This window comes from Vanellus vanellus (genome assembly GCF_965231255.1).
Source record: "Vanellus vanellus genome assembly, chromosome: 4".
Lineage (NCBI taxonomy): Eukaryota > Metazoa > Chordata > Aves > Charadriiformes > Charadriidae > Vanellus > Vanellus vanellus.
In genome coordinates, this window is record NC_138909.1 from 63,537,835 (window position 1) to 63,564,018 (window position 26,184).

Genomic DNA, 26,184 nt, shown 5'->3' on the forward strand with positions numbered 1-26,184 from the left:
TTTAATTCTCTCTGATTGGTTTCAAGTTCTAGGAGTGAGAAATGAACATTTACAGACAATTAGGTCCCAAGCCAGCAGAAAAATTGCCTTGACGGCTGCTGGCCCATAGAAGCTCCACAGCTGCAGAGACTATTCCTTATGCTACAAACAGGAGAGGAAGGACGTGCCTCCCCATCTCCAACAGCTGCTAACTTCAACGTTAAGTATTCCCTTGTTGCTGCCTTCCTAGGAGCAGAGTGGCACAGCTCCAGCGTCAGGAGGGAGCTAGGGAATGACACAGCAGCCTCCCTTTTCCCCAGTTATTAAAGGAATGCTTTCCTATGACTAAATATCAACAAGGGAAGAAGTTTAAGAAAGCGGCAACAATGCAAATAAACCTACCACACCATAGGCTGGTGAAATGAGGAGGAAAGGAAGAGTTATCCTTATTTCCAAAACATAAGAACACAAAAAAGACACAGATTCCTTTAAAAAGGAGGGCACAGATGGAGTAGGCTGAAATCCATCACCCGTTACTCAGCCTGAGGGCTGTTCCAGCTCCTGTAGGTTGAGAAATGCGATTCCAGTAACAGAGCGCCAAGCAGGTGGACAGGGCATCACTGGTTCTCCTCTTGCTGTTCTTGCTTTAGAACAGCATTGCTGCTTCTCACAGAAAGGCTTCTGGCTTCTCTGACGATGTTTCCTTCAGAGCTTTGTTAAATTGGGTTCTCAGTATCTGGTGAAATAACTCCCTATATTTTCATGAGATGAGCTGGGAGAGGGAAGAAAAAATTTCATACAGTTGAGAAGATATAAATGTTTGAAATGAGAGAACTATAAACATGCAGGGATGGTTTTTAGAAACTTCCTATAAGGGAAGAGTGATTTTATTCTAAGGATGTACTTACAGGCACTATACATAACGAGAAATAGAATGCAGTCTGAGAAACAAGCAAAAGCTTGCAACTTTAGGATGCTTCTCAATTTATCACTCCAAATTTTTTATCCTTGGAAGACACTTATAACCATTAAAATACAGTCCAGCACTGGACCATACACATTACAGAGGCCTAGTAATAGTATGATACATCATTATCACTGGTCTCTTTGCAACACTAAGGTAAATTACATCAATCTATGTAGAAACTTCAAATCATTACAAAGGACCAACATGATTAAACCTCATCAGCTTCAAATTCTTTCCCTTAGGTAATTTACATTTTTTGTATACTGTAGCCCAAAACTAACAGAAAAACACCTTTATTAGACAAATATTAACAGATCGATGTAAAAATCAACCCTATAGCACACTGTTTCACCAATCATATCCGCAGCAGCTCAGACACTGCAAAAGGATTACAGGGAGAAGCTCCAGAGCCTTAATTTCATACCTCAAGCCAAACTGTTATCCAAATATTCACAGTTTTCAGCAGAATCAGATGGTTTCTTGTTTTCAGATTCAGGGAGCTCCTCAAAGCTGTTATTTGTGTGAGCAGTTGTAACACTGAGCCCTCCGTGCCTTCCAAGGTCCTCAGCATGCACCACATCCACGGTGCTGCTATTTTGATCCCCTCCTTCATTGGGAATTTCACAGTCACTCTCTGAGGTTTTGTCATTGTCTTTCAGGGCCTCAACTTCAGCTGTTTGTTCGTTCTCTGAGTTTAAGGGATCTGTGGGGTCAGATGAGTCAGGGCTGGAAAGTGGGAACTCTCCCTCAGATGAACCATTAAACTCTGTTCCAACCACAGCGTTCTGCTCCCCTGCAGAAGTGCCTGCGCTTTTCCCTTCCAGTTCTGCTACTGCCTGCTCTGTCAGTTTAATTATCTGACTTCCGAGCTTGTTTATTTCTTCTTCCTCGGAAGGTAGCTGGGGTAATGAAGGATAAAAATGTTTATTTTTGTTTCTGTTATTTAAGTTTGTTCCCTCTGGAGCCAGGGACGCACTTGCAACAGCACAAGTTTCATCACATTCTCCCTTCTGTTCTGCTGAAAGAGAAATGGAACAGAGAGATGCTCTAGTTAGTTGCAGGTATTTATTATACATCTGACCTGAAGACCACCACCACCAGTGCCAGGCCACAGAGATATTTAACTCAGTAAGGAATTTCTAAGAGTGATTCCCTATCCCAACCCAGGCCCATTTCTTAGATGATAAGCAATCAACACTAAGTTTCTTGCTGGATCTGGCCCTGTTTTGGAGCCTGTCTGTCCCTAACACCAACTCTAGAAGAGTCATAGTTGATACCGAACTGTACAACAGCAGGGTCAGGCAAACTTTTGAGAAAGTATATCAACTTTAAGCAAGGCACTCAGCTACAGACATTTTTGGCGCAGCTTAACATTAACATCACTACCACTTCCAGGGGTTAACACAAGCTCCGTTTATTTGGAGCTTTTCACAGGCTTTCATCCAATAATGAAGTTTTGTTATTGGTCCTGCAACATTTCTCCTAACATAAAAGATTATTCTAATTTGGGTAACAGCATAAAACAAAGCAGCAGTAGAAGAATTTTAAATATACCATTATACCAAAAGGCAAACACTGAACAAAGTGTCAGAATAGAGAAAACAGCAATGTGTAAACAAACAGCTTTGTGAAAGAGAGAATTTGTCCTCATCTCAGTTAAGGACAAAAAGCCTCATTGAAAATAAGCTTGCAAAGTCAAGTCAGAAAAATTAGGAAATGCCAGAAGTACGGCTGCATTGACAGCTTAAAACAACTCTTGTCATGCAGATGCATTACCTTTTAGTATATAAGCATTTACTCTATTTCTCTCGCAGGAACCCTGCCTCATGCCATGCACAGAACAGCCTGGCTGCAGGGAGGGCCCAGAGCTACACCATGCAGGAGCCCACTGTCTCTATCAGACCCTCCTCATTTTTAATTCCAGAGCTGCCGAGCGAGTGAGACACGAGTTGGCATGAAGGGAACAGGTACTGTTCCTACCATTAAGGAAGCTAGGAATGCTACTCTGGAGAGCTGGAATTTAAGTCTGTGGAAAAGGCAGGGATAAATTAACTTTCAAAAGATGATCACTGACTGGATCTAATCCTCATTACCTGAGCACTCAGATGGAAACCTAGGAGCTTGATTTGCAGTACCTGCTCTGCTCATGTTGTATATCTGAACACACATACTCAAAGTGCTCCGAAAAGAGCCAAAATGTATGTACCTCAAATTGGCACTCAAAATTAGCAGGGACCTTATTCTTTGTATGCCTCAGTTTCCTCCCTCTACGGTGGGATAACACCATCCCATCACCCTGCTGCAATTTTCTGAAGCTAAATTGTTTCAAAGCACTAGAACACCAGAGAAAAAGTTCATAGAAAAACAGTACTTTTGTCTTCAGGGAATGCTGGAAATAGCGCACAGTCAATACAACAGGAACAATGCATTCAACAACGGAGAAGAAAAAAACCTGAAGAGCTGTTCATTAGCAGCTGTCATGCTCAAGCACAATCTATCCCACGACACTATCCATCCTGTGCATTGGATAAAGTGAGCTTTAGTAGCACAAGACAGTCTTTAATTCATATGATTGTACTATGTCATTATGCATTTTCACACTGGAGTGTGCACAGTATATCCTACAGACTGCTAGCGTGCAGCTTAACCGAAACAATGATAACAAGTACAGACTAAATCAGGCCTTGATGAGATCAGGGTAACCAGACAGATTAGATAAAAAAAGCCGGAAAAAGCCCTCTGATTATCTGTTGATCTAGCTAGAGCAACATTTGATGTAATATAGAAAGTTCTGATAAAGAATATATGTTAGTGCAAAAGCTAAAAGTGTTTCCTGGGCCAAACAGGCACCGAATATCAATGGTACTATTCAAAGGACTATAGCTGACTGATGTGACATCAGGCCCAGTACTTAAAGATATGTAAGAACTTCATTGCTATTTGCTTATCAACTGTTTTGACTCAACTGATCATTCAACTAATAGGAAAATAAAAGTGGTTTTGTTTTTATTTCTGGAATACTTTTAAACCAAGGGCATACTTGCTTGGTAAATGAAGGCACATGAACACTTTCCTATGTTCTACCTAGCTGCCAAGCTCCCCCAGATTTTGGAGGTACCCTATATAGATGAAAAATTGCAGTATGCACCAAGCTTCTAAAACTCAACAGCAGACATTCATTCTCTACACAGAGTGGCACAAAAGGTGACTCTGCATAACTCCCATATAGCTGCTGATTGAAGAGGAGCTGGGTGACTCCAAGCACAGGGACATGCCCTGAAAACATACTGCTTCCTTTCCAGGCTTCGAAGGGAAGATGGCAGCCCCAAACATCCTCCAGAAAAAGGAGGTGGAGCAACAGAAGAAGTTATTGTTGCTCCATCTACTGCTAGAAGCTATGGCGTCCCCTGCACAGCTGGTAGTAATATATGCTCATCTGTATCACTGAAAAGTTGGCCCAGTTTAAATAAACTACCATACAGGTGGGTTTTGTCTGAGTTCTCATTCCAGGTGAGTACTGGAAAAAAACCAAGCTGTGCAGGCATAACGGTAATTTCTTAACCTACTCCAGTTTAATGACAGGATTTCTGTGACTGATCTTGGCTCTGTTACAGTTATGAGACAGGGAGGAGGAAAGAGGGTGATGACCTACTGGGAGCTGATTCTTCCCATGACTGTCACAGGCCTAATCCTTGTTTGCCCCCTCCTCTCCACGACTGTTTTCTTCCGCTCTTCTCTTCCCTGCCTAGCTCTTTGCTCCTGCCATATATCCCTTTGTTTATCCAGTCACTACACTCTGCCCGTTCCTCATCCACCTTTCAATCACGTTACTTTCACTGTCAGCATTTTGATTCCTCACTCCTGTGCTCTGAGTTCTGCTCAGCCCGATGCAGGTCCCCCTTCACTCAGACTTCCTTTGGATCTGTCGATCCCCATCTACTCTGGTCTTCCCATTGCTCGCGAGTCCTGATCTCAGCCTTCTTTTCCCCTCTGCTCCAGGCTTCCTTCCCTCTAGGTTTACACTGTCTTGAAGGAATAGTGCATGCAGAGTTTTACCAGCGTTGGTGGCACAAAGCAAGCTCAACAGAATAATTGGTTTGTTTTTCATTGTTTTTAGCAGATGAGATTTCAAAGTGAATGGTTTAGAATGGGGTGGAAACCTTTTCCGCAGATTTCAAATTCCTTTCAATTACAGATATACCAAATGCTTGCCTGTTAAAAACAAAAAAAAAACAAAACAAAAAACAACAAACCACAAACCAAAAAACCAACAACAATAATAGAAAAAACAAAACACGTGGTCATCAGAATTTAACAAAGAAAAAGTGATTTGGCTGACATTAAAAAAACCCAAAACAGCTGAAATAGAAAACACAGCATGGAAAACTTCAGCCCAGAGCTAAAGTTTGGCAGTGTTACAAAGTGACAGCAACAGGGTCTGATGAGATCTGACAGGCAGCTTTAATCAAAACTGTAATACCAACCTTACCTAGGATAAATATGTTAAGAAAAGAGCATAACGGCACCAAGTAAATACTTTCAGTAACTGCAGATTTAATTAAAAAAATCAATGATTAAGCAGGAAAAAAAATAGTATTTATGAGTTATTACTCACCAGAGAACTATTCACTATAGTTTCACTTCTTATTTTTAGCAAAAATATCAGCTGACCAAGATTATAAAAAACAATCAGTCTGGCTGTCGAGTTTTATCAGATGATGACATGGATAATAAAGTCAAAATTAAGCCACAATCTATTTAGTTTCAGGACTAACAAATAAATTGTTTACGATGCTTCATGGTTAGCTGAGTAAGATCTGGGCATACCAAAACATTATGCCCATTAAAGAGCTTATCCAAATACTGATAGGCAAGCATAATAATCCATATCCCATCCATTATGAAAAACTAAGGCAAAAAAAAAAATAATCAAGGTTATCAGTAAAACACTATCTTTTGCTACTGTTAAATAAAGTTAAGCTTGACTTTGGATGCATGTTAAAGCTTGCTACTGGGGAAGGATTTTTAACAAAACACATGCAAGATTATAAAAAAAAAAAAAGCAGCCAATTTCTCTGGGAAAACAAGTTGGGTATTTCAATTTACCAGGCGCAATCAGGAAGCCTCTCATCTAGATATCAGCTATAATGCAGGAAAGTGCTAAGCCAGTTCCACAGACTGCTTTCCTACTGTGCATTTTAACCAAGGGAAGAAGAGCAGGAGGCAGTTAACTGTAACATAGATGGCATGAATAACTCCTAACAGTATCAAGTTATCTGGCAGGAAAATTCTTTGAGGTGCAAGACCTGATCCCTAGCCCTGTGCAATCTATTCAACAGTCATTTTTCAGTCGTTTCTTTGGTATTTGTACTGGGACCATCTATCCATTTTACTTGTGGATGATTTATTCAATCTCTGTGACCACTGAAACTTTGCCTTCTGCTATCCCAGCATGAAAATTTATTGCTTTTTATTTGGAAAGAAATGAGTGCTCAGCTCTCATCATGTTCCTTACGTTCCAGGTGCTCACCTTGTACCTCAGTTTTCTGTGGCTTATCAGTAAACGCTAACAACGGTGACCTGGACCGCTGTACAACAGGCAAGGTTGGGTCACTGAATGTTATGGTATCCTTTCCACCTGAAACAATCAAAGTGTTAGAACCATTAATTCACCAATTACATCCATTGTGCACTCGTGATATTCAAACATCCACTACAATTTTTTTTTTGCAACTTTATTGAAAAGTACAGGAACGGGAAAAGCATCTCAAATGATCCTTCTCCAGCACAGGAAAAAAATACTCAGTACTGGAGCTGGAATATGCAAGTCAAATACAGAAAAGGTGTATGTTTTTACCCGGAGTACTGAGTAAAGGACAGATTTTGAAAGAAGACCAGGTGCTATGTGCAGCAAATTGTATTAGCAATTAGCATTCAATTCAGAATATTAATAATCAGATCATACCAAAAATTTTACAGAGTAATGGATCATTTGCATGCTATTACCAGCAAGTGTTCAGCACTGACTCTTTACTCTCTACTACTCTGCCTCAGTGATGAACCTGCTCGTATCACATATGTACTTTTACACTACAGACTCACACGCATATTATCCTACAATACTGCCTTAAAAAAAAAAAAAAAAGTATTAAAAGCTTAGTACAACTAAGAACTGAGGGAGCAAACAAGTCTACATTGCTGGGGAACAGGAGGGATTTTAATCTGAAAATTCCAAAACCATTTCTGAGCATTTTGGTTTGGAGCCAAACGGAAAAGAACGATTTTCCAGCTCTTTTGCAGACAAAATAGTGCAAGAAACTCTTCAGCTAGGACTCTGCTGTAGATGCCTAGTCTTTACATATTTTAGCAATACAGAAAGCAACACCTGCAGATCCTTTAGGAAGTCCTCCACCATACAGGATGCTCATGTTTTTAGTGACTGACACTACCTTAAACCTAGAGGGGAAACGGCAGGAAATGTGCAAGATCAGCTAAGCGTGGTGTTTGTGTGGCCTCCAGAACAACTGCCAACCCATAAGTAATGGCTGGGGAGACAGCAAGGTACTGCTCTATTTATCTCCATAAGCACGGACATTTATGTAACAACCACTTCTCCCCTCTAAATCTGTTCGCACGTTTCACCTTAAGGCAACATCCTAAATCTAATCACCCATCCAAGACAAAGACTTTCAAAAGAGCACCAGGTCAGGAGATACCCGGAATAAATCCAGCTCTGAGAAAGTTCTGGTACCTACTAAGAGATAATGAAAGTCAAGCTGTTCCCATGGAGTCTAACTGGACTATCTCAATCCCTAACTACTTTTGAAAGTACTGGCTGTAAATACCTTGATCCTGAGGGTATTAATGATGTTTTTATATCCTTAACATATACTTCAGCAATATGAATGCAATTAATGCTTTTGAAACATGGATTTGTCAAGCTTTGTTCCCCCTGTCAAGTACACATTACAATTCTGCCTTCACCATAGCAAGTAACAAAAAAACCCACTAACAGCAAAGTGGAGAACTCCTTTACTTTAAGGCAAAATTAATTAAAATGGAAAAAAAAGGCAAAACAAATCCAGTGGCTATTTCAAAATGCAAAAGTCTCCTGGAAGAATGCACTTTCCTGTAACAGTGAAGGAATTTTGTGTTCGAAAAAGAACTAAATAATACAGGGAACTAGTAGTATGAGAACATCCAATAGGTACTTATACACAGTCAAAAGTAGCCACTCATTCAAAAAGATACAAATAAATCTAATGGAAGAAGTAAAATTCAAAAAGATGATGAATAAAGAATTTGCGGGGGGGGGCGGGAGGGGGGGGGGAGGCGGCTTTAACAGGAAAATAGAAAGCAGTCTTTTTATTATTATTATTATTATTTAATAAAAATGTAAAGCTTAAGCCAAAATCCCTGAAGATTGCGAGACAAGTTTCAAAAAAGAAACTTCTTGACTTCCAGCCAGCATTTACACAGTAAACACATTCATTTTCACATTTTTCTCTGAAAACCAACTTGGTCACAGAAAATAGAGCTAAGCTCAGTATCCACACGTCTAAGCAACAGATGTGGCCCGATGCGTATTTATTTATTAACAGTGACTCACATCCATTCATGAAGGAGGGACATGGGGGTATCACTGTGCTATAGTCTGTGAATCATGATCTAAAGTTGGATTACAGGCAGGGAATTTCAATCAGCTGGCGTGTAAGCTCAGTTTTGTAACTTATTTGTTCCTCTAATGAATTTTTCAAGGAGTTTAGAGAAAAGTATACAGATCTCAAAATAAGCAGAGAAACAAGTTTTCAGTAGTAATAAATACTTCTTTTTCTTCTCCAGGGTTGGGCATCCACTTATAACCTCTGCTGCACCCCACCCCACTGTACCTGGCTATACCCACAGCAGCTGCTGAGCCCATTAATTTTACCTCGCCTCTGCTCTATGCTGATTACTGCAGAGCAAGAGGCAGTGCCGAAACTTTCTTATCATCCCAGACAGAAATAGGCTGAGTCACGGTCGCCTCTTTTCTCAGGCTTTTTTTCAGTGGAAATCTGGAATTTTCAGGGAACGACAGATTCTAAAAAATACAGAATTACTTATCTGAACATCTAGTGACATCAAATTGTGAGAGGAATAAGGTGGGTCTACTATGTACTATTACTGAATACACTTAACATATTACGCATGCGTATTTGAACCACAATGTACCCATGACAAAGCAAAGAATTCAATGCTTCTACGAACATCACATCCTTTGCTTCTTTCTCAAGGCCAGTGGGCTCATAAAAAGAAAATCAGAGCCAAATCTATGCCCAAGCTTGCTTTCTTTTCAGCAATGAACCTCACAAGAGATTCACTTTAATTAAAGTCCATTTTCCAAGCAGGGGAAGGTAAAGTCTGTGGTAGGCAGAACTTCCACAGAAAATGAACTATGCTACCAGTTTCACCATTCCAAAAGTTAAATATGCACTTCCTCTTGATTTAGCTTTCCTATAGTTCATTCATGCATTGCTCAAAAAGCAGATGACAAATATGTCACCTGACAAAAAAAATCAGAAGCGGTCAAGCTCTTTCTTCAATAGGATAAAGTTTATTAACATCATTTATTAACACCATTTGGAAGATATTAATATCATGGTGACAGCGGATGTTATAAATTTTATATGGACAATGATGCCTAAGTAGGAACATTAACTTCAGATTAAAACTGCAATTTATAATATACATTTCATTCAGTGCTAGACTGAACACTAGCTTTCATCTGCCTATTTTTTCCAACGACAGAAAGTTCAATTCACAACCTTCGTCTCTCTGGCTTTACGACTAACTAGATGAGATACTCTCCATGTTCTGCCCCTCACCTGAGCCTACATTCAGCTGCAGAGTCCACTGTGATAGTTCCCACACTATTTGGTACATGCTGCTGTTTTATGGAGCAGAAGCTTTCCACGCTCTGAAAAGAAAATTGGTGACCCAGCAGGTGTTGCAAGGCTCTTTCTGACCCCCTTGGGACTAGAGTGCACTTGGAAACCAAAGCGCACCCTTGATTTAAAAGGGAAGCAGCAAATCAACAAACCTTGGGGCTCAAGAGAACTTGCAATCCAGTGTAAAATTCCCTTACAACTATTTAAGATCATCCTTTCTTACTATTTTGCTCAATTTAAAGGAATTGTCTGGTAGAGCAGTCTCTATTTCTCTTATGGTCATCTAACTCACTTGACTGAACATCTTAATCTGTCAGATATAAAAATGTTCAGATAACATTTCCGTTCGTTTACATGCAGTGACAATATTTAATGTACTGCTAAAATCAGTTACTAAAAATATACATCGAGCAGAACCTACTCCCAAATCCCACTGAGACATTGTAGCTCAGGCCTTCAGGTAGCAAAAGAAAGGAAGGAAAAGAGACAGTTGTTATTGTACAAACATTAATTTGATGTCTTATCTACACAGACCAACAATGGTGCAAGAAGTTCCCACTGTTCCATTTTTTTAATACATTTTGCAAAGACTAGAAACACTGCATTTATTAGTGTATGAATTTAATGGAACAATATTTTGGAAAAAAAAAAACAACAAAACCCGAAACAAAAAACCAAAACCCCAACAAACCTACAGTGCCTCAAACTGGTGAGTTTATCATACACATTTGTACTAATGTCCAAAACCACATTAGCAGGGTCTTAGACAAGTATTTCACCTGCGTCTTTTGGAGAATGTGGGGAGGGACAAAGGCACCTAAGTACCCTATGTACGTTAGGTGACTAACTGAAGAGTAATCCATGGAAACAAATTTGAGACTTTCAGTTCTGGAAAGCATCAAGAAGCGAGCCAGTTCCAGAAAGGTGATCGAGAATGCCTACAACGGGAGAGCTAAAGTGGAAATACACCACATCAGGCCAAATGGTCAGACAGCATAGGTTTGGCACAAGGTCTCTTTGGCTTTGTCAAATGTTTTCTTCTAGATGGAAAAGTTAGGTGGAGAAAACAGAGCCAAAAAACTGGAAGCCTAAACCACACCATTTCCCACCCCCAGCAGCACTGATACGAAGCTGTAAACAACAAAGCCTAATGATGCAAACACCAACAATGGAGTAGCATAATTTACAGTGGTTAAAGAAGACACAATTAGGTGTAATGGGAAGAAAAGAAACAAAAAGTAAATGTAAATTAAATACTGCGTTTTCCTAACAGCGAGGTCTATTAGGAAAGAGATTAATCTCCCATTACTTGAGTAATTCAAAACCAAATACAATACTTAAGATGCTACAGGGAATAAGCCTGTTCTGGAGAGATGGACTAGAAAATTTAAGATCATTTACACTTCCAATTTCTCAGAGTTTATGATTCTACAGAAAAACATTAAAAATACAGAGATAAAAGCCATGGAAGTTACAAAAAGTACAAAATTAATAAATAAAATTTATTGAAAAACATAATGGCCAATATATTGTGTATCATTTCATAACACTGTTCAAATAAAATAGTTCCTTTTTTTTTTTTTACCTGCAGGCTATGAGACAATTTGATTATTTCCAGTATTTAAAACTTTTTTTTCAGTATACATATTTGACTTAGAGTTTAAAGAGCCTAGTGATTTTTGGTTTCAACTTAACATTTATTAGAGGTTTCTAATTTTGCAAGTGTGCTGAACAGCATATTCGCAAATAACTGTCATTAAAAAAATTACAGCCAAGCTTTTCTTAAATGCAAATATACCCTTGAAAACTAAATAATGCAAGCTGTTCTCTTGAATTTTTACTAACCTGGAAGACTCCACAAGCCAGCAATTTCCAAAGTCCTTAATTTTTTTTCTAGTTCTGCCACTCGATTACCTAGAATTCTTTGGAAAAAGAAAAGAAAAAAAAAAAAGCCAGGGACAGTCAGCTGAGATGAGATTCCTTGTTATACTAAGGTAACTAAAGCCCAATTGCTTACATGACTACAGTTGAATTTTTAACTTGCTACTTAACTAGTGCAGTAAACCTGTATATAGTGTATACCTGTATATAGTCATAGCTTTTCACTAATGGCAATGGACATCCTCCCCCAGAGTTAAAAGAAAATGAAATATAGTTGTCTAATATATCCCACGATTAAAAAAAAAAAAAAAGAAAAAAAAAAAGTCCTAGGATGTACTGGACATTCAACCCTTGCCCTTTGGTAAACACAAAGAATAGCAACTCACAATATTTCTATTTCCTTGCCTGCAAATATCTCTTCCCAGTCCAGTTACTTTTACTTTCTCTATAGCTAAATCCAGAAGGTAAAAGCTATGCCGACAAAATACAGAAAACTCAAGACAACATCTAGATTGATTTCGAAGTTCTAAGACACAATTTTGACCTAGTCCTTTGACCACAGAGGTTCCTCTATCACTAGATTGCTTAAAATGGCAAGGAATATCTTTTCCACTACATCTTTTTCTTTTAATGTTTTTGTGCTGAACTCTGTTTTCTACTTTACTAAAAAGCTTCAAGCTCTTTAGTGCTTTTATCACCCACTCTTAGTTTTCACTGCATTTCTTGGGTCATCTCTTCTTTTGTATCCAATTCCAACACAAATACTATTTGCAGTTAGCTCTCCTGCAGGATTTAACTTTTAGTCTTAATTCTCTCCCCAGATCAAATGAGATTTCTATCTTGCAAAGAAAGCTTTTTTTTCCCCAATGAATTTTTGAAAGCGTTTCTTGCACAGGCACAGCAAGTCTCCTAGAGTCAGAAGTCTTTAAATAAATCCCAAACAATACTCAATCGAGTGAGAAACCTAGACGAGGCAGCGATTCTAAACACGACAGCAGAGATAATGGACCGCAAGTTTTACTCATCAAATTACAGCAACAGGATAAGTCAGTTAAATTTGAACTGAATGCTGAGAAACAGCATATCACAACGCAGCAAGGTAACACTATCTTCCCATGCTCACCAGAGTTGTGTAATACTGCACTGCATGCTCTCCAGCAAGGGTTTTATGCTGCAGACATTTGAGCATACTGGGAATGTCATTACTGACAAGATGGCAGAATCTGGAAAGGACGTGAAAAATAGCAAACCCAGCAAATATCAAAGGGGCTAGAAAAATTGATTAACAAGGACTAAGTATTTTTGAAATCTCTACTGTGAGGGCTCTGCAATGACACAATAAAAGCCTTTAAGTATTTTAAAGATTACAAAGATATCAAGATGAGAGAGAATGTAAAAGAGAAAGAGAAAGCTTATAATAAATACCAAAGAAAGCACTGAGAGGTACAGGGGTGTATATCAACTAAAAAGCAAACAGTCCATCACGTTTACAAGCAAAGGAGAGAAGACATTTGGGAGCAGTTATGTTTATTTCCCCATTGAAACTCAGTAATCAAATAGGTTAGCAAGGTTATGATGGATCTATTACTGTCTTCTCCAATTACAATCAAAATTGTTCAAGTCTAGATTTCAGTTTCAGAATGCTGCTGTCTGGTATGAGAGACTCAGCCTTAATAACTCTATTTTCATACCCCAGTGTATGACCTGACATCCAGCAACTGTGTTCTGCAGTACAAACAGGTGAGGGAGAAAGGCACGGAGCAACTTGCAAGAAGCTCTACCTTGCACACAGGGAGCCCACTCCCATCAGCCCCACCAAGGGTCAGACAAAGGACCTGGAGTTCCCCTGGCTTAGAGGGGTAGGGAACAGCCAGAGATGATGCAAGACTTCTTCACATCATGTTAGCCCAGCCAGAAAGGCAACAAAATAATGTTGATGCGGCTAATGATTGTCACCACACACAGGTCACAAGTTTAGCACTTCTGCCAGGAAAAGAAAAAACAAAATCCTTATTATTTTCCTAGGTAGTTCACCAGTGGATCCCTGGCAGAAAAGGGAGAAAGATACTGCCCTCCCTGTTGGCTAGCCATACCACAGAAGGGAACTCAACCCTCTGCATCAAGTGCAGTTATTGCTACTGCTCGTCATGCAGATAACAATAGCAAAGTCACTCTTCTCTTGCTTCTCTTACATTTTATAATTCATTTATCAGCTGTACCACACCATTTCTTAAGGTTTTGGAGCAAATATATCCTGATAATTCCTACTGGATCCTCAGAAGAGGTACTGAGCTATTTTTTAACGTTTGTTGCAGCTTCTCATATAGAAGGATCATTCTGCGGCTCTGAAAAATAGTTGGCAAAGAGAGAGGACAATACTTAACCCTGCTCCTTTCATTCAGGAAGAAAGCAAAATACATTCAGTGATGAGTATGATTCTAGTTTGCTCCAAACTAGACCACATTATCTGAAGACAGGTATGGGAGAAATAAACCCTATATAATTCTGTGAGTTCTTATGGAAACATTTTTTGAAAAATAAATGTGTATGCAATCCTGAACAAAACATGGTTTACCCCCTTCCTTCCTTTCCCCTGTGACTTGCAGATAATTTGCTACCTCCATACGTGCTCTGGGAAGACTGAGTTGTGGTGGCCTGGAACAGTAGGTATTTTTAAAGGGGTTCCACAGGTTGGTAGAATCAAATTCCCTAATCTATTTTTTTATTTCTAGCCATAGTGGACCAAATTCTTCGACTGAAACAGAAAGACTGTGTCATGGACAAAGGTGCCTATCGATAGCTATTTCTGTTGTCCTCTGGTCATTTGTCTAAAGGAACAAGGGAGTTAGTCTAAGTCTCCCTCCAGGATAAGGTTTTACAGAAATCTGTTGTTCATGTGACAGCAGCCATGCTCCCACCTGAATTTAGAAGCTCCTTTCTGGCTCTCCCATGCTTCCCAACAGACATAGCCATAATCTGAACAGAGCTGTGCTCATTTACAGCACCTGAGCTCCACTCACCTCACTTTCAATTTAGCTCTTGCTACAGAAGACATTTACCGTCATACAATTACCCAAATGTCTGTAAATAGGGTCTGTCGTAGTCACATATCTAGTTCTACACATCACATAGAAACATTTACTCAGTTAAAGACTGATACAATCCTTTTTGCAATTTTGGTCATGACCAAGAAATGTTAAAATTAGTGCAACGTGTCTAAGCAGCAGAGTAACTTCTATACTGATCTGGCTTCCATGGGCGCTGACAATTTCAGGAACAAATTGCTCCAAAAAGAACATCTAATAAACAGTTTGTTGCTGGCAGAAGAAAAAAAGATTTTCATCCCCTTGCTAGGCAGGGTTAGGACTGTTTATTTTTGTATTTATGTAACTATTTAATCTTGAAAGACATTACTACATACAGAATTCATTTATGACTGCCTTTTCAAATTAAGCTAATGTGCTTGTGAGGAAAAACATAGGATGTTACTTAAACTTAGCAGTAGTAGCTATGAATCATGTGGGGAAAATGACCTGTTTTCTTCCCAAACAACTTTTTTTTTTCTTAAAAGTGACGCTAAAAAAACAAAGGCTGGACTTAGCCTACTTGTTCCTAGGCACATATTCCCACAGCTCCTTTTATCATGCCACGTATTTAGAAAAGCGGCAATAATAATAGTGTGTCTGTTCCAAGAGCAAGTTGCAATGGATGTTTTTAACAACAGTATAACAGCAGAAAGTCAACTTCAACAGCACATCCAAATTCTAATCTATGTAAAAGAAATCAAATCCACTGTCTTGTTATTGCTTCAGTAAGTCAGAAAACAAATCTACCATTCTGCTGTTGTAAACTTATAAAGCCATAGCTCAATCTGCAAGCAAAAAAAGAGGATTTGACTTTTGAGTAGGTTAACTGTTTGGATGAAAATAAGTTCATGTGGTCTGAAAAGTCTCATTTACTAATAACGGAATCACCAATAGGTCAATCAACTATCAAATATCAAAAGCAGAACTTCTTCCTTGAATGAAACAACCACCTCAAAATCTCACTTTCTTCTCACAACAATCTCAAAGAGTTAACTGTGTCCTCCAAACGTGCTCTTTGCACTGGGAAAGCCAGGCACAGAGGACAGAAGAGTGAAGGTAAAGACTTCTACCTTCTGATTGATGTAAAACCTTTTGTCCTTACAATTCTCTCTAGCCCCACATCGTTCTCAACTTCCTACTTTGAATGGAGAAATGTCTTCAACAAAAGAATGCATCTTCTACTAGTACCAGTTTATGGACCTGTCCGTTTTACCTGTGCACTGACCTCACTCTCACCTCTAACGTTCTCCAACAGGTGGGCAGTTTCTTCCCCATTTTCAGAAGTCAGCAGCCTTTACTTGCAACTTTTTACCTGGCAAATAAGCACCCCTAACAACTAGCTAATGCACCTCAAATACAGGATGTTTTTCCCTGATGTCCTACTAACATTTCCCTTTTTCACTTTTAACTCTTTTGTGTCTTAGGTGTTTCTACTAGAAGTTGTTCTCATTCCTCCTAGCTCCTTAGAAGCTTCTTTAACCCAACTAAATCTAAAGGTGACAAAAAGAATGAGCATACCACATAGGAGTGTTGCTGAGGCTCTTCACTCAACTTGCCCCAAATTTATCTTTCCTTTTTTTCCTGAAGCATACAACACTACAGCTCTGAACACACTCCTGACCTGGGAGAGATGTGGACTGTCACCTCCCTCTAAGACCTGATCTTCTACTGGGCACAGAATACTAGTTTGCGCACAAATCCAATTTCTACTCCCAAGGCTATATATGACTGATTGGGCATGCAGATAAAAGAACCGTATCTCCTTGTGAAGGCTTATCTTAAGAAAACCCATACTCAATAGTTGAAAGCAGAGACAGTGGTATCAGAAAGTAAAGCCATCATCACAACAATACATTTGAGAGATGCAAGAGACTGCATGTGATCAAAGAGAGATACAAAATTAAGAAAGAAGTGCTATAGTTATAGGCAAGAGTATGCAAACCAGAACAACAGTATCAGGATGTAAAAGGCAAAGATTGATTATATCTGGAATAACAAAAGTTGTTCTCTGGATGTTTTCCTTCGGATGTTACATTAGCAGTAAGAAGGGAGTAAGCAGGTGTTAGCCCTTCATTAGCACTGCTCAGTGCAGGAACTACTCTTGCCTTACATGACACACTTACAGACATGAATTGACTAAGCTGCCATCAGTTAGATCTGGGCTACGTTTTCACGGCTTTAGTCTCCCTTTAGCTGATTAGACATTTGATTTCTCAAGAGTATTAAGAGTGGCTATAAACTGCTCCTCCAATTCTGTTGCCACATCACTAAGAATCATGCAATGGAGTCTGCCTAGTGTCAGTTATCAATTTTCAAAATGAATTATCTATTCTAGTGCAATACAGTTTACTTCAGTGCTACTCCTTCCTTTCATGAAAGATGTCTGCCTGTTTCTGGCATCTGGTCCTGATGTGCTTTTGAGAAGCCTGAATAACCTCTGATTACCAGTAGTGACTCAGTGTTCAAAAAAAAAAGAAAAAAAAAACTGAGCACAGAACCAAGGAACACTTCCTAGCTCTGATTTTCATACACTGTATAAGGACAATAATATCAGAATGTCAGAAAATGTGTCAAAAATTATTATATTCCACCATGATAGCTGTGCAAGACACAAAGAATTGTACTGATGAGTAGAATAGCTAAAAGTAAACAAATTCTCCTTGAAAGTTCAGTTCAGATTTAAAAAAAAAAAATAATCATACAGTAGCAATCCAACTGTGTTTATCTCCTACAACTTTTGGCAAAGTAACCATAGGAGCAACAGCTATCATTTGTATGACACATAGGCTGCTAGCCTGTGACAACTGTTACACTAAATTTTTTCAGACCCTTTCCTAGGTAGAACATTTACTACGCCCACCGGTGTTCATTAGCAAATTGCTACATTAACAACCAATTGTCACATATCTTCTCCTCCAGTTCAAGGGTGTCCTTCTTCCCAGCAGCTCTTCTTTAGCTCTCTCAACGGACTACCTGCTAGAAGTCCCCCCTGTGTTACTATGGTTTGTCTTAAACCTGAGCAGCAAACCATGCACATCCATGCACAGCAGAGGTAGACAGGTCTCTGTCAACCCCAGCCTTTACTTTGAAAAGGTAATTTTTCTCTAAACACATATCTTATCTCAAAAACTAAAGAACCCACCAGTTAAAAATGACAATGAATTTTAGAATCATAGACTCACTGAGGTTGGACGGGACCTTTAAGATCATCAAGTCCAATGATTAACCTACCCTGACAAAACCATTTCTAAACCATGTCCTCAAGTACCATATCTACCCTTTTTTTAAACACCTCCAGGGACGGTGAATCCACCACCTCCCTGGGCAGCCTATTCCAATGTTTAATAACCTTTTCAGTGAAAAAATTTTTCCTAATATCCAATCTAAACCTCGTCTGACATAACTTGAACCCATTTTCTCACGTCCTTTTCTGTGACAATGGACCTTCCTTCCCATTTCCCTGAAACTCCCCCAAAACTATGACTTTTCCGTAGTTTGGTAAGTTCTATTTTACTTAAAAGTCATGCTACCTACTTGTTGGTTTGCCTTTGGTGTTGTATGACCATGTTTTTTTCATGGATAGTTTCCAGCAATGCAGTGGCCAGTGATTTGAGGTCTGAAATGGACTGTGGTGTGGCTGGTAGACTACATCCATGATCCTCTGACAACAACTCTTGGACTATAATGTTAAAAATACAAATGAGTTTTGGCTTCTCATGCACAGAGATGGAACACAAACATTTACTTAGCATTAAGAAATTATTCTCATTACTTAAATAAATACATATTTTTTTCCTTCGATTAACAAACAAAGCCAAAAGACCAGTAATATAAACTCTATCTGGCATACAGATGATGGCTTTCTAAGCTGATCACTATTCCACAACAATTGCCAGTACAAGTATAGGCAGACACATCTTAGGTTAACTTAATTCTGCTTTTGGAAAATTACTTTCGTTCAGAAGGAAACAAACTTACTCTTCGACAGGCCTACATATTGGCAAAACACAGTCATCTCTCTCCCACTTACATTAAAACATAAGCCCACAAGGAAGCTTTTACATTACTTTTTAGAATTATTATATCTTTCAGTTTATTTAAGACTGATGTGAAAATACAGACACCCATGAACTCTTCCTTTGCAGTTTAGAGGCTGTACCTCTCAACCACATCAGGAAGTTCACTAGTACCATTAACTCCTGTAACTAGAATCTGGGTCTACCTCTTTTTTTATATACATATATATATTTATGTATGCAAGTACGTGGAGAAGAGGACAGAAGTCAAAAACAGAAAAGTGAGTTTCAACCCACCATGACAAATACTACTGATCTTGCATGTGTACGAATACACATACACCTAAACAGTAGGGTGCCAGGTACACTGTTTGGCTGGGAGAATTTTCTCTTCCCCTTTCTTTCCTAATCTTGACGTTTTCTTTGAAGGGGGAAAAAAAGATTACTCCATTTTGCTACCAATGGGTAGCAAACATGGGACAAAAGGATTTCTTGCAAAACATCTGAATGTATAAGCTTCCAAGAACAGTAGCAGAAAACCTGACGTAGAGCCCCTCCTCTACCACCCAGTCTAGTTTTCATTGTAATATGAATTGTGATTGCCATTGTTAGCAGAGCAAAGAGATGAATACAGAAGTGATTTGTCAGGGTCAAGGTTGCAGAGGAGTTTAGAGATTTAAAAAAAATAAAATTGATAAAACTGACAGGGGAGAGAATGAATGGCAAAAGAGTAATAAAAGGAGAAGCAGTACTCAAGAGGCAAATTTTATATTGTCAGGTCAACTGAGAAAAGGACGAAAATTGGCACATCTTAATAAACAAGAAAGAGAAGAAAGATTTTGGTTTGGTTGGCGAGGAAAGGATTACTGAAATTAAGAGGTAAGATGGGAGGAATTCAACGAGAATGCTGCATTTATGTAATACCTTGCTTTGCAGACAGGACGCCAGTCAGAGCACTGCTACTGGATCTGCCATGAGCCTTTGAATTTTTCCGTCTCTCTAGTGCATTCTAAGGAAATAACAAATACCTTATTTAGAAAACCAGTAGCCAACAAATCCTTTCACTAGGAGTAAAGAATCTGGAATTTTGGATTTTGGTCTCAGAACAACTCTGCAGGGCCTGGAGCTTACACCCATAGTAACCTATGGGAGCATGACTCTCCTAGAGTATTATTCTCCAGCCAAAACAGTCTTTGCAATGTTACAAAGACTTATTCTGTCTCACTGCAATCACTTTATTGTAGTCTCTCCTACCCACTACCACCAATGCATTTTGAAGACTTGTCTATTTTTTAATGATCTCCTGAGTGCCAGCGAAGATACTGCAGTATCCTGTAGAGAATATCAGTTGGGGAAAAAAAAATAATCAGACTTTCCCCAGCATTTCTTTGGATGGGCTTCAAAGGGAAAGCTCAAACTCCTCTATCAGAGTTTCTAGAAGCCCTTTTAGTAGCAAATACTGACTTTCAGGAATTAGGAGCAGAATGATTCTGCTACAGAAGCCCAGCTCTTGCAAAACAATTACAGTTCTGTGAAACCCACCAAACCACTGATAAACTAACTCATACTCTGAGAGACCCAAGTCATAAGTGTGAACAGACACTGAAATGAACTTGGTACTTTGAGGAGCTTTCCTCATGCAATAAAAGCAATTAGTGCTGTGACTGCTTCACAGAGACCTAAATGGTTAAGAAGTCCTATTGACAGTGCTAAAACCACCCTTCTCATGCCCTGACAAGCAGCCCTCTCCTCCCACACCCCAAAATCACTTGCAAAAGAAAACAAGAGTGCTTGACTTCAGGGAATATTTTGCCCTCAGGATTCAGTCCTGAAGGTTGCATGCAAAACAGCATACATCTTAATCCAAGAATGGAAGAACAACGAATACTTAGCAACCATTAAGACACAAGAAGAAATTGTGCGGCTATTAGGGCACAGGGAAAAGACAAGACCTGCTTGTGACAGCAACACAGCTGCAGTCATTCACCACACACCATGTGGAAGGCTGATCACCAGGTGTGGGGTGATCCTTGCAAGAGAAGGGTTCCCCCACAGAAGTTAAAAAATGGTATTTAAATTATTTATATTTTATTTTTCGAAATGCTCTTAATGGGTATCCTGTTGTACTACGTCCACTAAGAAGCCTACAAGGAAGACTGACCATGTTGTATGTATGCATACTAATATTGCCAGAATGTTAATGGTGGATTTTTCTATGAAGACACAATTTTGTTCTTTAAATGCACATGAGAATGAACAATAACCTCCATGAAAAACGAAGCATAGATTAGATGATACACTGAGAGGATCCTACCTTATATTTAGTAATATTAGACTTAAGAAGGTTGACTTCCTCTTGAAGTTGTTTTAATCTCTCTTGAAGATACCTAAAAAAAGAAATGTAATCCGTTACTTCATGTTACCTTCAAATACTGCCTCAAGCGCTCCTCTTTACTATTTGGCATGTCCTCTCTTTGAACTACTGAGAGTTCTTTTCCCTCTGCAGTTCTGTGAGGGATAAAATAACAAAATCTTACTGCTCTTGACCCCATAAAACTTTAAGTAGGGAAACAAATTGCATCAGAAAAGGAGGCTGCCCTCCTGTTAGATTTGTCAAGCATGCTGCACAACCATTTTATATCGGTCCTCAGGTTTTTTGGGAGGGAAGCTAAGAGGATATATTTATGTCTGAAGGAAATAGTCAGGAAGCACATACTCATGCCTTCTGTACTTGAAGGTCTGTGAGATGGACACATGAAGATTTGTATATATGTCAACACAAGACTCATCTATGCAGAACTTTTGCATTGCATTATCCATCACTTACATGGCATTTCTCATTAGCAATCACAAAGTAGAAAATTTAACAGTCTAGTTGAAAAATGGTATACAGCTAACTAAAACAGTACAGTTCTTCCTAATAGAGTTTATGCACTTGGATTAGACAGCTATTTCTACATAGGAAAATACCTTTTTCGTGTATAAAGTGTTTATAAATTATCCTCTTTCATGTAGTGCAACTACAGCTGTATTAGGGTTTGTGACAATTTAACTATTTTAGAGAAAAAGAATCATATCACTGTCAGGAGAGCAGGGACCTTAAATTGATACAGAACTCTGTAGGTCATGCAAAACAGAAAAAAAAAAAAAAAAAAAAAAAAAAAAGGAGTTGTTGGGAGGCAGTAATGCCTTTGGTATTACACTTTCCTACCTGAAACGAAAGTCTCTGTAAATGGAAAGTGTCTTACAAGATCTATTTCACTTTAAGGTAATTGTTGACATTAAGGGAGGTACCTGCTCTGGCTCTGTCAGTGACTCCTCTGTGTTGTCCTCATCAGAGACCATAAAACACATTCTTCTCCCAAGGAAGTGGCAAGAACATCTACACGGGTGATTTCACCAGCAACTTTTGTTGGCAAATCACTCCATGTTGACAGCCTCTCCCAGTGGTGAGAATTATGTCCAAAACTGTTAACTCAGAGTACTCAAAGTCCCTGTTTCCAATCCTAGATTAGCTTATTACAGCTCACTATGAGTTTCTGAAGACACTGATTTTTAATATTCTCGCATTTGGTGCCATACAGTGATGGGAATAAAAAAGCCTGTGCTTCTCTTCCTTTTCCTTGTTTAGCTCTATTTGGGAATATCACTGACATGCCTGTAGCCAACTAAAACACTGGTAATTTCCTGCAGCCTAACTTCCTCAGTATTAGTCGATGGTTTGCTACAGTACAAAAAAAAACCCAGACAAAACAAATTACCAAAATCTCTTGACTTTTATTCTTGGACATATTTACTTTAAAGTTTTGTTGTGACAGATTTCCCGATGCTCCTGTTAAAGCAATACATTGCTTGTTCTAGGGAAACAGTAAGGTTTGCAATGCACTCACCTGTTCTCCATGCATAGAGCATCTACATCGATGATACGGTTTTCATGCCCTCCTAAAACATGATTAAGTTCTTGATTTAGTCTGTCAGACTTATCTTGGTAAAAAGAGCGTTCCTCTTTCACATCCTGTAACTCATCCAGTGCAGCCTGAAAATCATATCTGAGAGTCTCAATCTGAGAAGAAAGGAGAGCTGTATGACTATTTTGAAGTTTAAACAAAAGATTACATAGCACCCAAACTGAAAACAGCAACAAGCACTGCATGTCTGAACAGGATTGATTTTGGACTGTCAAAAGTCTTTCTGAAGCTCAGAACCCCCAGCATTTTTACTCTATATTGGTATTATTTCATTAATTTGAAGTTAGGTAACATGTGTTTTACAAAATGTCTAGAAAACAACTAAAACATAACAGCAAAAGAAATCTTAATCATACTATAATTCTACTACAACCATATTAAGCTGGTTTTAGCATATAATTTCTAGGACTTCAGGAATGAACTCAACTGAATAAGAATTTGGCAACTTTGGAGGATAAGGAAAAAATTGTAAGGGGGAATTTATACTAATTATGGGACTTTCAGCAATGAAGTTCCACAGAATAGGAAGAACTACTGAGAAAAGTACAAAATAAGCAGCATGGAGTTGACAGGGTGAGCTTTGCTATTAAGCAAAAGAGTGAAGGAGTCCAGTATGAAAGGTATTCAGGGACAAAGATCTTCAAATTTCCAAGGAAAGGAGATGGAGAGTGTGAGGAAAGTCTGCAATGAGTTGAGAAATCTCCACTGGCACCTCAGCAAACACTGGTAAGCCAGGAAGGACAACAGAAGACCATGTGAAAAGAGGGAAGGCGATGAACAGAGAGAGCACGAGCTTTGGAACAGATGCCAGAGAGAATCGCATAGGAAGAAGACCAAGTGCAGTCAACAGTCTTTCTGGTAAGCTAAAGTAACGAAGACTGAAAACCAAGAAATCCGCACCTCCTCCTGGATCACAGAATGGCTGATTCAGGGTGGAACTGACGTTAGTAGGAATCAGTGTGGGAACAACGGAGAACACAAACCCCCCAAATTGTCCAGAAAGCTATGTATCAGTATTAGGGAAAAAGTGTGATGAAATGAATGCCACAGGGTACATAGTATTAATATGGACTTGAGGTAGGGAGAAGTCTGATGCAAGAATTTTTCAGAAGAGGGGAAGAAATAGCTAAGAGGCAGGAGGAAGAGGAGACTAACAACACTTCTACAGAAAATTTGATTCAGGGAATATCTTTAGAAGATGCATCAGCCACCACATATTGTGTTGAATACTTGTAACAGCTTTCACTAAGGAGTCTCTTTCACTGATATTGACAATATTCAATTGTCACAACTTGTTGCTGCACATTATAAAAAAAGGAGAGAGAATCAATAATCTAGAGAAGGAATTCCTGAGATTAGGAAACTCACTCCAGCTACATATGCATGTTTAAGTTAGTGCTCAATAAGACCTATTTCAGTAAAAATCCCAACACCTTCACCGCTAATCACAATGTTAATCAGTTACCAGCCCTCCAAACACAATAGAAGCAGTCATTTACTTGCTACTGCACTAACTCTGTAAAACATGGCAGCGTATGCCCATTTAGTTATTACTTGTTCTCGAGCCTTCTCCAATTGTTGAACAAGGTCTTCCCGTTCATGTGCTGCAAAGTGGCGAGCCCCAACTTCATCATCTCCAAGTCTTTGCTTTGCTATTGTCATTCGAAGGAGCTGTGATTACAAAAAGAAAGATTCTGTAAGCAAGAGAAAACAGACTGTGGCATCAGAGTACATCTGCATTACAAAGAGTAAAGCTGTCATAGACTTAATCTCTTCTGGGCCAAACAGCTAGTATTATTTAAACCAGAGGAAATTTTCTGAGCTGAGGGCTCAATCATGTTCTCAGTGAAAAATTCCAGTCAAACACTCAAAGCATCAACAGGAGCTGAATTACACCCTGCAACAAGTCAGTCACCAGAGTATACAAATGGTGATAGACCAAGTAAATACAGGCACATGGTCAATGTTTTTTAGGAGTGACAGAAACTAATTCCTGTCAGAATAAAACTACAGCATTCCCAGAAAACCATTTTCATATGTAAATCTTAAAATTCTCTGCAGCAGAGAACTCTTCCTAGTTAAGAATAAAAAGGCACTAAGTGGCTTGCCCAGCTTCATTTTACTGATACCACTTAAAATACCACTGCGCTACATCAGTGCAGAATTTGCACTAACAGCTGCTAATACATATAAAATAAATAATGCTTGTGCATTATATATTATCTACTCACAAAAGTTAATTTTTGTTAAAAAAAAAAAAAACAAACCACAAATGGGCCAACAAAAGGACTCGACCAAAATGCTCAAACAGCTAATGAACTCATGAGCTTTGTGACTGCTGAAAACACTCCAACTTGAATTAATACACAGTTATATTCAATATCCAAAGCAAAAAAAGCAGCTATCTTTCAAGAACCACAGAGTATTAAAATAACAGTCTATAAGGCATTCAGCATTTACAGTTGTTTACACTGAGTACAACTAGCCAAAAGTGTTGCCTCCCCATAGCCTCATTTGTAGTAGCTCCACAGAGACTAGAGAAACCCACCACAATAACCAGCAGCCTGACTTTCCCCATATTTTTGACTGCATCAAGGAATTAATGTACATCATTATATTGCAGAGTTAGGGAAAAAAAAATATAATCAATCTTCTGAAGTAGAAGATTGTACATTAAAATCTATCTTTGGTATTTATGGGATGCCAGTCACCATAGACGCAATGTGCCAATTAAAATCCTGCTGATGCAAGACAGACTACCAAAATCATCCTCCCAACTTATTTCAGCTCCAATTCAGTGCAAGTCACTGAAGCTGGTACAACTTGTTTTGATAAGCAGTCCACTTGTTCAGGGGAAGCTGTGCCCCCACAAGTAACTGGTTTTGGCAAACTACATTTCCCTATCCCCACAGGGAAAGTACAAACCACTGCACAGTTAGTAAGGCTGAATGGATCCTAGGAGATATAATTCCTATTAATTTCTTTATCCATACAAGTGACTCAAAAAGGCAACTAGCAAATCCCAGAATGGCTTCATAGCAATGAGACCGTTTCTTTTTTTTTTAATGCTAAAAGGCTGATGAACAAAAGGCACGGTAACGTGGTTTAATTCAGTTAGATTAATTCAATTTCTCAAATCTCTCACTAGTGAGAAAGGTAGCAAGAAACAAATGTAATAACATTCTGAGGACTCAATTTTGTTCAGAAAAACTGGAAACGGGGAGGGGAATCACACTTTACCAACATCTTCAATGTGTGCAGCAGAGCAGAACTTCTGTGTAACGGTCAGCACCAGGCTGGGAACTGGATCAGAGCTGTGACTCATGCACTATGACCAACCCTCCTCCAGCCTGGGAGGGG

General features: G+C 38.9%; 1 protein-coding gene across 1 annotated transcript in view; it reads right to left on the reverse strand.

Annotated features, from left to right (window-relative positions):
- Window positions 1–461: 461 nt before the first annotated feature.
- Window positions 462–26,184, reverse strand: part of CCDC149 (coiled-coil domain containing 149) — a 52,180-nt gene continuing 26,457 nt past the window's right edge. Inside the window, exons 5-13 of the mRNA XM_082482981.1 lie at window positions 24,379–24,495; window positions 22,747–22,919; window positions 21,171–21,243; window positions 19,781–19,865; window positions 18,375–18,519; window positions 11,719–11,795; window positions 6,477–6,584; window positions 1,371–1,964; window positions 462–751 (exon numbers count right to left, since the gene is read on the reverse strand). Of these exons, the coding sequence (XP_082339107.1) occupies window positions 1,372–1,964; window positions 6,477–6,584; window positions 11,719–11,795; window positions 18,375–18,519; window positions 19,781–19,865; window positions 21,171–21,243; window positions 22,747–22,919; window positions 24,379–24,495 (1,371 nt within the window). The 3' untranslated portion in view covers window positions 462–751; window position 1,371. The remainder of the gene's footprint in view (window positions 752–1,370; window positions 1,965–6,476; window positions 6,585–11,718; window positions 11,796–18,374; window positions 18,520–19,780; window positions 19,866–21,170; window positions 21,244–22,746; window positions 22,920–24,378; window positions 24,496–26,184) is intronic.